Source organism: Aethalodelphis obliquidens, unplaced genomic scaffold (assembly GCF_003676395.1).
Source record: "Aethalodelphis obliquidens isolate GAN/ISIS:26980383/991018 unplaced genomic scaffold, ASM367639v1 scaffold104, whole genome shotgun sequence".
Taxonomy (NCBI): Eukaryota; Metazoa; Chordata; class Mammalia; order Artiodactyla; family Delphinidae; genus Aethalodelphis; species Aethalodelphis obliquidens.
Window position 1 is genome coordinate 2649303 of NW_020838048.1, and position 9852 is coordinate 2659154.

At 50.6% G+C, this 9852-nt stretch overlaps 1 protein-coding gene across 4 annotated transcripts in view; it reads left to right on the forward strand.

The window, feature by feature from the left end:
• Positions 1 to 3097: 3097 nt before the first annotated feature.
• The window catches only part of PRPS2 (phosphoribosyl pyrophosphate synthetase 2), a 28007-nt gene continuing 21252 nt past the window's right edge, over positions 3098 to 9852 (forward strand). The window contains exons 1-5 of one of the 4 annotated variants that reach the window (XM_027096588.1): positions 3476 to 3577; positions 4194 to 4685; positions 5249 to 5329; positions 5773 to 5873; positions 9318 to 9501. In XM_027096588.1, the coding sequence (XP_026952389.1) occupies positions 9397 to 9501 (105 nt within the window). In that variant the 5' untranslated portion in view covers positions 3476 to 3577; positions 4194 to 4685; positions 5249 to 5329; positions 5773 to 5873; positions 9318 to 9396. Of the gene's footprint in view, positions 3578 to 4193; positions 5874 to 9317; positions 9502 to 9852 lie in introns of all 4 variants that reach the window. The other 3 variants (XM_027096585.1, XM_027096587.1, XM_027096586.1) reach the window with 3 other exon arrangements.

The following is a 9852-nucleotide window of genomic DNA, read 5'->3' on the forward strand; positions in this document are numbered from 1 at the left end:
TCATTTTAATTTTCTCCACTAACATTTTATCTTAAAGTAATGAATATTTTATAATATGTTCATGGTCTAAGATTTTATGTACACATAGTAGATGTTCTTTTCATCCTCTGGGTCTTGAGTCTTTGAACGTGTGTTCCATTTTCTTGGGGGCTTCCTCAACTCCACATTCTGTCCAAGAAGTCAGTGCACTGGGGTAGACAGCTGGTGGACTGGTGGACCTAATATTCATGCCCTTATGTTGTCCCATACCACTTTGACGCTGGTCTTGGCCATGTGCCTTGCTTTGGCCAATGGGACATTAGCAAACAGGATAAAAGCAGAGGCTGGATGAGCTCTTGCTCATTGAGGCTTATCTTCTTAGAACCCTCTTTCTTGGAACCCTGCAGCCATGCTGTGAGGAAGCCCAAGCAGCTCCAAGGAAAGGCTCATATGGAGGAAGAAAGGGACAGTGGTTTGTTCAGACAAGTGGTTCTTAACCTGGGGTGATTTTACTCCTTAGGGGACATTTAGCAATGTCTGGAGACACTTTTGGTTGTCACAACTGGTGGGGAGGTGCTACTGGTAGAGGCCAGGAATGCTGCTAAACATCCTACAAGGAACAGGACAGGGCCCACAACAAAGAATTACCCAGCCCAAATGTCAGTAGTGCCAAGGCTGAGAGGCCCGCTCTGGACCAAGGTCCCCACAACCTGGATGCTGTGGATCAAGGATAAAGGGGCTTGGGAGAGAAAGTGTTCACGCTTAAATAAAGAGCAGCTTTCTGGACAGTCTGCTGCTCATGGTGATTTTAGATGACTCTCATCCATCCCAGTGGGACATTTCCCCTGTTTACCCTCAGCATTTAAGCATAGTAACTCATCAAAGTGTTGTACCAACAACCATTTTATTAGTTGCCCCAACCCAGATATTGCTTCTCCCTGGTAGTATTGAAGTCATGGTTTGTGACAATTCAATCATAGCTTCCAAGTGCCCGACCATAAACAGACTTGGAGGACAGGGGCTTTAACGTCTACTGTTTTATAGAGTCCGTCCGTTTTGTTATCAAAGAACTGCAGCCCCACCATGCCAACAAGAAGCCACTTTCCCTCTGAGAAGAATGTGTATATATTTTGTCTATGAGAGAAATTTTAAGGACATAAAAATTATAGTAATACTGTTGCTAGTAAATTTTATTAGGAGAATTTAAAATAATTACATTGGCAGACTCATTCAATAAAAATTTTAAACATGTTTATGAGTATAAATCTCATTGCTATGGTAATTATCCATAGAATACATATAAGAAGGCACTGCAAGAAGGGGTTTCCCCCCCCCAAATTAATAGAGCACATATACATCTCCCGGCGGAATGAAAATGGGGCAGAGGTGCTGCCATAACTAACGCTTTGGACAGTTTTTTGGTAAGCAGGCAGGTGCAGGAGTTTAAAAGAAACACGTGATGTGCTAGGCAGTCTGATTTGCAAAGTACATGGACCCAGATGAAAAATTCCAATGATATGAATAATCCCAACAATCCCCCAAATCCCCAAAATATGAAGTCAGATTAGAGTAGGCTACAACCCACCTGCGAGTGGCCTTGTTGATGGAGAGCCAATTCTTGGCAACATTAGGTAAAACCCAGCCATTTATCCAACCTGTTTAATCTGTTTTCATTGAGGAACGTTAAACTGTGACCAGCATCATCAACGTGCGAGCCCTCCAAGCCCATGGAACACATTCCCTTCCCCAACATTTGGTTTGTGCCCAGAGGTTGGTTTGGGAGTGTATTTGCTTCTTGAGAAAGGCTTTTTGCTCCTGTCTGCAGGGAGGGAAGGGAAGGCGGGGCCTCCAGGGACGTGGAGGGCTTCGGCTGGGGGCCACCGGGGCGGACTGCGTTCCTGGGGTCAGGCCTTTGAGAAAGCGACAGGCAGGAGGTTGTGAAAGCTGGCACGAGGACCACCACATCTACCTAAAAATGAGGAATCTGGAGGGGCCTTTGTTCGATCGCACATCACATCGAGAGCAACCTTGCCCCCTCCACCTGGGGTCAGGGCTCAGATGGTCACTGGCGCTGTGAATTTTTCAAGAACCCTGGACAGTTCTTTTCTTTGACTAAGGACTGGATGGTAAATAATTTAGGCTGTGAGGGCCAAGAGGCAAAATGGAGAGGATATTATGTAGGTACTTATATAACAAGAGAGAAAAAAATTCACAATGTTTTTATTGATGAAATTCAAACTGTAATAATAGAGTACAATTTTTTGCAGTACACACCCACTAATGAGAGGAAAGGAGTTCCTTTCTGAAGGGGATAATGTGTCTCTTAATTGGGGTTCAATGGTATTGTAGCTATTATCACATACATACACAAATGTTCAAGTGTAAAATAATGCTTAGCTCTCTCGTACAAACAGGCAGCATGTGGATCTGGCCTGCAGGCCAGCTTGCAGACCCTTGTGATCTGCACCAGTGATCTGCAGTGGGTTTGGGGGTATTCCAGGATGGGGGTCGCTCCTGGTTGCGAGGCACCTTCATCGCCCCTCCCTCACCCTCCCTCTGTGCCCAGTTAACCTGGTTCATTGACTCTCCCCCGCGAAGCAGGACAGAAAGGTCAGGATTAGGGCCTGGAGCTCTCCCACGGAGCCAGGCCCTCCAGGGTTTCTCATCCTACAGCCCTCGGTGTGTAGCAGCCCACGCCTCGCAGCACCCGCCTCGCAGCACCCTCGGGCTCTTCCTCCAATCCTCCCCCCTCCCGCTCTCGCTCCTCCAGCTACTCCTCCCGCCCCCATCCTCTCCAACACCCATTCCCCTCCCGCCCCCCTTCCTCCCTTTCCCTTCCAGCTCCTCCTCCCCCGCCCCGCTCCCCCAGTTCCGCCTCCTGCAGCTCCTCCTCCGGGGCCTGTTGCGGCACTTTCCCACTCCACCTCCGCCTCCAGCTCCTCCTCCCTCAGCTCCGCCCCTCCAGCTCCTCCTACCCGGCCCGCGGCTGCGTCTTCCTGCTCTTCCCACCCCGCAGCACCTCCTCCCTCAGCTCCGCCCCTCCAGCTCCTCCTACCCGGCCCGCGGCTGCGTCTTCCCGCTCTTCCCACCCCGCAGCGCCTCCTCCCTCAGCTCAGCTCCTCCAGCTCCTCCTACCCGGCCCGCGGCTGCGTCTTCCTGCTCTTCCCACCCCGCAGCTCCTCCTCCCTCAGCTCTGCCCCTCCAGCTCCGCCTCCGGGACCCGCGGCTGCGCTTTCCCACTCTTCCCACCCCGCAGCTCCTCCTCCCTCAGCTCCACCGCCTCCAGCTCCTCCTCCCCCAGTCCCGTCCCTCCCGCTCCCCTCTCCCAGCTCCGCCCCTCCAGCTCCGCCCCCTCCAGCTCCTCTTAGCTCAGCTCCTGCCGGTGTCTGCCAGTCGCGCTTTCCAGCTCTCGCCACAGGGTTCCGTGTTACCGCCGCCTCCGCCGCCCCGCGCCGCTTGGAGCCCCGCGCCTGACCATGCCCAACATCGTGCTCTTCAGCGGCAGCTCACACCAGGACCTGTCTCAGCGCGTGGCCGACCGGCTGGGCCTGGAGCTGGGCAAGGTGGTCACCAAGAAGTTCAGCAACCAGGAGACCAGGTGGGGGCCGGGCCGGGGAGGGCGCTGGGCGCGCGGCTGCGGTGCCGGGCCGGCGCCGGCGCTTACCTGGGACCCCCTCCGCGGCTGCCCGCTCCGCCTTCCGGGGCGGGACGGCCACTACGCGGCCTCCGCGCCACCGCCGCGGCGTCCGGGAGAAGCCGAAGAGGGCGGCCCCAGCCCGGAAGAGCGACCTCCGGGCGGTCACAGGGCACGGGAGGAGGTAGGCGCAGCTGGCGGGAACCGCGGGGCACGCGGGGCACGCGGGGAGGGACGGCCCGGGGCGAGCGCGTTCCTGCCTGGCCGATCCCAAACCCCGTGCGCGCGAGGGAACGTCCCGCCCACGTCCCCAGCCCTGGCTGCGCGCTGGATTCGCCTGGGGCCGTTGAAAGTGCCTCTTACCCGCCCTGCCCCAGAGATTCCGGTCCGAGGGCTGCGGGGTCGGCTTTTTAAAAGCTCCCAGGTGACAGTCCTGAGCTGCCAGAGTGCAGACTTCTGAGTTCTCCAGAGGCTGTGGTCCTGCAAAGGGTTTAAAGAACCTGAGAACTCCAGGGCCCACGTGCTGGGATCCCCTGTGCTAACTTTTCTGCTTCAGAGATGATGGACTTTTTCTTTTCAGCTTCTTCGTCTTCCTGCGACTCTGCTGTGTCCCGCAGCAAGGCCATGGCTTGAATGTAACTGCTGCCCATGTCTCAGGTCCACAGGAAGCGGTCGCCTCTGTCCAGTGAAGTCAGGCTGGTGGCCCCCTCTGAAGCCGGACCAGCAGCTCCTTTTTTTCCACTTTCCTGAGTCCACGCAGCTCTTGACTAATTACAAGTTGGTCCCATTTCTCCCCCCACTTAAATATCTTCCACTGTACTCACTTACTGATCTTTTTTTTTTTAAGTTACCGATCGTTTTGATATCTTTGGCAAAGATTCAGTTCAGGCAACATTTCCAACAAGCGGTGCTGGAACAATTGTTGGCAGCTGCAAAAAAACCCCAAAAAAGTCCATCCATACTTCCCACCATTTCAAAAATGAACTTGAAATGGATCGCAGGCCTAAATGTAAAACCTAGAACTAGAAATTTCTAGGAGAAAACATCGGAGGAGAATCTTGATGCCCTTGAGGTGGGCAAAGATTGCTTAAATACCGAGGGGTTATTATTATTACATGGAGAGAAGGTGGAGGTTGCTGTTTTCAGCTTGTTAGGATATGGGAAACCCTTATTCCAGGTGGGAAATCACCACTGCATAACCCTGATGATAATATAAGTGAAGAAACATTTGTGAATGAGTATCAGGTGGTGTTACCGCACGAGTCCTTCAGCTAAAGAATTCCACTTGGCAGAGTTTTATCCAGAGGTCTCAGAGGAAGTCCAGGGCTCTGGAGAAGGATAGTGTATTTATGTTTGAATGCCACAATATCTGGCAGTCCTGTTCAAGTTGCAGTAGCTTTCAGAAGAATGGGATGATAGTTTGTCTCCTGGCGGCAGTGTCATATAAGTCAAGGAAAAATTTTTATTTGGTTTTGAGTATTTTATAACTACCACTCGATAATTAGAAATCATGAGGTGTGAGAAACCACTCAGCCTGAAGTCTGGGAATTGCTATATAGTTACATTTTATGTTTTTAATATCTAGACTATAAAAGGTTAACTTCCTGACTTTTCTCTTTCCCATGAACTGTCTAGGCCCAGAGGTGGATTCTTTTATAAGGAGGACTGTATCAGATACTGCACTAGTGATCCGGTTTTTACCGTGGGGTCCTAGAGGTGAGAAGCAGAAGGGCAAAGGAAGAGATAATTGATACAATTCATGTCCAGGGGCCCCTTCCTGAACCTCTCCCTGAACCTCTCCCTGAACCAAGACAAGAAATCTGGTGTGGCGCCTGGTCCTCAACTCCTCCCATTACCCATTTTAAAAACACTAATTGGACACAGAGCCTCATGATTTTACCTTCTCACCTCTAAATTATTTAAGGTCTGCAGGGAGACATTGGCTCCAGCTTTACAATTGACCACTGAAGGAGCACAGTGATGTCCTAGGACAGCACTGATGATGGTGTCTGAAAGTCTATTGTAACCCATTATGTTGGTCAGTGAACATGCCCAGAGCAGCTAGCTGGATCCTGAGACCCAAAGTTCTGGTTATCTGTTGTGTAACAAGTCACCCCAGAGCTCAACGGCTTGAAACTAATTGTTTATTTGATTCTCAGACCTGCAGTTTGGACAGGGCTCAGCAAGGAAGGCTTGTTTCTATCCTGTGTGGTGGAGGGGCTGGAGGGTCCACTTCTAAGCTGGCTCACTCACATGGCTGGTAAGTTGGCACTAGCTTTGGCCTGAGAGCTTGGTTAGGAACCTCAGCATCTCTCCCCACAGGGCTGCTGGAGCTTCCTTATTAGAGCGTGGAAACTGAGGTCCAAGCACAAGGATTCCAAAACACAGGAAGTGGCAGCTCCCAGTCTATTAAGGCCTGGGCCCCAAAGTCAGTGCATCGTCACTTCTGTCGCACTGTGTTGTCAAGCACGGAGTCCTCCCAGATCCGGGGAAGAGGCCATAGACTGCACTTCTTGATGGGAAAAGTGTTAGTCTGTGGCCCGTCTTTTAATTACCGCACCCATTCGTTGGTGGCTCAGATAAACTCATCAGCCTTCTTATTTCAGGGTCAGTAAAGAGCAGTGGACGCTGCCTCCTGGCCACAGTTTTTAAAAGACCTAGAGTAAAGATCAGTCGCAACCATCTTTATGAGTAGAAGCAGGAATAGCTTTGGGGAAAAGTTGCCATGGTGATTGTATGTATTTTCTGTCTTCCCCTGGACTGCTAGTCATATGGGGATTGAGGTTCCTTAGAAAAACTAGGCCAGAGAAGCTGAAATTCGGGGATTAAACAGTCATAACACCAGCAGTTGTTGGCAAACCTTTTCTGTAAGGGGCAGACAACATTTTAGCCTTCGTGGACCCATGGTGGCTCTGCTGCTGTTAGGTCTTACAGTTCTGTAGGTTAGAAGTGCATCATGGGTCAGTGTTGCTTTCTGGAGGCTCTAGGGGAGAATCCATTACCTGCTTTCCCAGCTCTCAGGGGCTGCCTACTTTGCTTGGCTCTTGGCCCGTTCTTCCATCTTCGGGACCAGCCACATAGCACGTCTCTGACCCTACGTCAGTCCTCACATCTCTTTCTCTGACCTCTTTTCTCTCCCTCTTCCTTTTTTTTTTTTTTTTCATCCCTGCTGCCTTCCTTTGTTAATGTCACTCTCATGTCTTGCCTGGGTGACTGCAACAGCTTTTTTTTTTTTTTTTTTTTTTTTTTTTTTGCGGTATGCGGGTCTCTCACTGTTGTGGCCTCTTCCGCTGCGGAGCACAGGCTCCGGACGCGCAGGCCCAGCGGCCATGGCTCACGGGCCCAGCCGCTCCGCGGCATGTGGGATCCTCCCGGACCGGGTCACGAACCCGCGTCCCCTGCACCGGCAGGCGGACTCTCAACCACTGCGCCACCAGGGAAGCCCTCCCTCTTCCATTTTTAAGGACCCTTGTAATCACACTGGGCCAACTACAATAATCAAGGGTAATCTCCCTGTTTTACGGTCACCTGACTAGTAGCCTTAATTCCATCTGCCACCTTGCTTCCCCTTTGCCCTATAAACGAACATATATATTCAAAGGTTCTGGGGATTAGGACGTAGACGTCTTTGGGAGGCCATTATTCTGCCCACCCCATTCTCAGCTCACGGGCTATTATTGACCCCTGAGCTTTATGATACTGTGATTTCCAGATTGACTTCACCTCGCAGTTGATGTGATGTTCACGAAGGAATTACACGTAGCTCTTTAGTACTCGGATCGGAGGGAGTATGTAGAATTCGGTCTGTCACATGCTCATCCCGAGGTTGGCATCGTACTCTTTCCATCCATGGCAGAGCACGTGCGAGGTTAAGACCCACTGTTATCAAAACTCATTTTCAGATCCTGTCAACTTGAAAAATGGCATTTTTGTCTTCTAATTATTCTGTTTAAAGTTGAGTAGAAGCTTCTGTTGATTCAGATAGACTGCTATATGGTATTCGAAATGCCATTTGTGTTTACCTTTTCTTAAGAAATAATTAGCTCTTTTAATAAAACAATACCATTGGGCATAATGGGTTTCTGATTGCAAGAGACGGGTTACAGGTAACTGTGTATGTATGCCAGTGTTGTGCTGACTCGTTCTCTTGTTGAACCCCCAGAATCCTGTACCTGAAATACAGAAGCTTCCTGGTAGGCAATTTTCAAAGACTTTAGCTCCTATTTGCTTTCTCAAGAAGCTACTGGAGGATGCCCATCAGTAAAACAAGGAAGTGCACCAAGAAAGGGTACAGAAAGTGGGAACTCGAGGGCAGGAAAGGGGTGGAAGCAATCCCCAGGAGACAGCTGTGCACAGCTGGAAAGAGAAGGCAGCTCAGGGAGAGACTCGGGCAGGCCGAGGAATGGAGATCACGCTCGAGGCCTTTGACGTTGACATTGTGGGATTTAGTTTGTTAGCCAAGTGTTGAGGCTGCCATTTGTATGCAGTACTCGGAAAACTTAGTAGTTGAAGAGGTTGGATAATTTCCTCCAGGGTAAACAGACCCCCAAAAGTTGTGCATAGAAGGGCAATACGAACTTGGTTTTCAGTTTACTGAATGACTCAGCTCTGAATGGCACTGACACAGTTAAAATTGTAGCTCTCAGATTTAGTTGGAAAATGCTGATCGATGTGAGGAAGATGGCAAGATGAGATGGGAAGGCTGCACACGGGTGCGGGCGACGGGTTGGGGAGGAGATAGGGGTCAACACGTGATGCCTAGGATGAAAAATCCAGATGAACGGGCTTCCCTGGTGGCGCAGTGGTTGAGAGTCCTCCTGCCGATGCAGGGGACACGCGTTCGTGCGCCGGTCCGGGAAGATCCCACATGCCGCGGGGCGGCTGGGCCTGTGAGCCATGGCCGCTGAGCCTGCGCGTCCGGAGCCTGTGCTCCGCAACGGGAGAGGCCACAACAGTGAGAGGCCCGCGTACCGCCAAAAAAAAAAAAGAAAATCCAGATGAAGCAATACAAACGTAAGGGAGGGACTTTGAAAATAAATATCTAAAGACCATGTCAAGAGTTGAAATTGGCTGCCTCTGCGCTGTTTATTTGTTTTAAGCCTTACAGAACGGATTGGAGTTTTTTAAGCAATGTGTTATGTGTAACGTTAACGAAAGTGAAAAACTAAAATACAGTATTGAGCCAAAAAGAGTTAATGTAACAGGCCTGAGACAATTTCTGAAGAGCATATGGGATCCCCTCATATATGGAAAAGGTCCCTTTGCAAGGTGGCCCTTGGCTGGCTTCTGGGAGCTTAGCTTTCGTGAGGTTTCCTGCCATTCCCTGTGGGAATAGCTCACTGCTGAACGGTGTAAACCACGTGGTTAACACCGAGTCCCTGGCCCCCCGTAAAACCCCAGGCACTGAGTCTCTAATGAGCTTCCCCGGGAGACAGTGCTTCACGTGTGTTGTCACAGCTCGTTGCCGGGGGAATTCACACGCCCTCTGTGACTCCACGAGGGTAAGGACTCTTGGAAGCTTGTGCCTGGTCTCCCCAGACCTCGCCCGTGTGACTTTTCCCTTTGCTGATTTTGTTCTGTCTCCTCTCAGTGGAAGAAGTCATACCCTCGAGGACCACTGCCTGCCAAGTCCTAGGGAATCACAACCCTGGGGGTGGTCACAGGGATGCTTTCCTATTAATGGGTGGCATGTTCCTTCCCCTAGCGTCGAGATTGGCGAAAGTGTGAGGGGAGAAGATGTGTACATCATCCAGAGTGGCTGCGGAGAAATCAACGACAACCTGATGGAACTCCTCATCATGATCAACGCCTGCAAGATCGCGTCATCCTCCAGGGTGACCGCCGTGATCCCGTGCTTCCCCTACGCCCGCCAAGACAAAAAGGACAAGGTATGGGGGCGGGGCTCCTGTTGGAGGAACCTGCTCTGCCTTAACGGCTACGTTGATTTTCTCACTTTGTACCTCTGAATCCCTGGGAAATGCCTGCTCTCTCCTGTCAGGATGGAGTAAATATGCCTTCTCTGGTTGGCTCTACCAAAGGTTTGTCTTTGGACCAGCCATGACGTTAATATTTGTACATATAGAAACAGAGAAAGTGTATTTTTGCAGGTATGAAAATACCATTGCTATAATATAAAATTATTATACTTTACATATAATGAAAGTGGATGAAATTATTGTGTACCTTTGTGGTGGTGAATAGAACTAAACACACACACACACACACACACACACACCCTG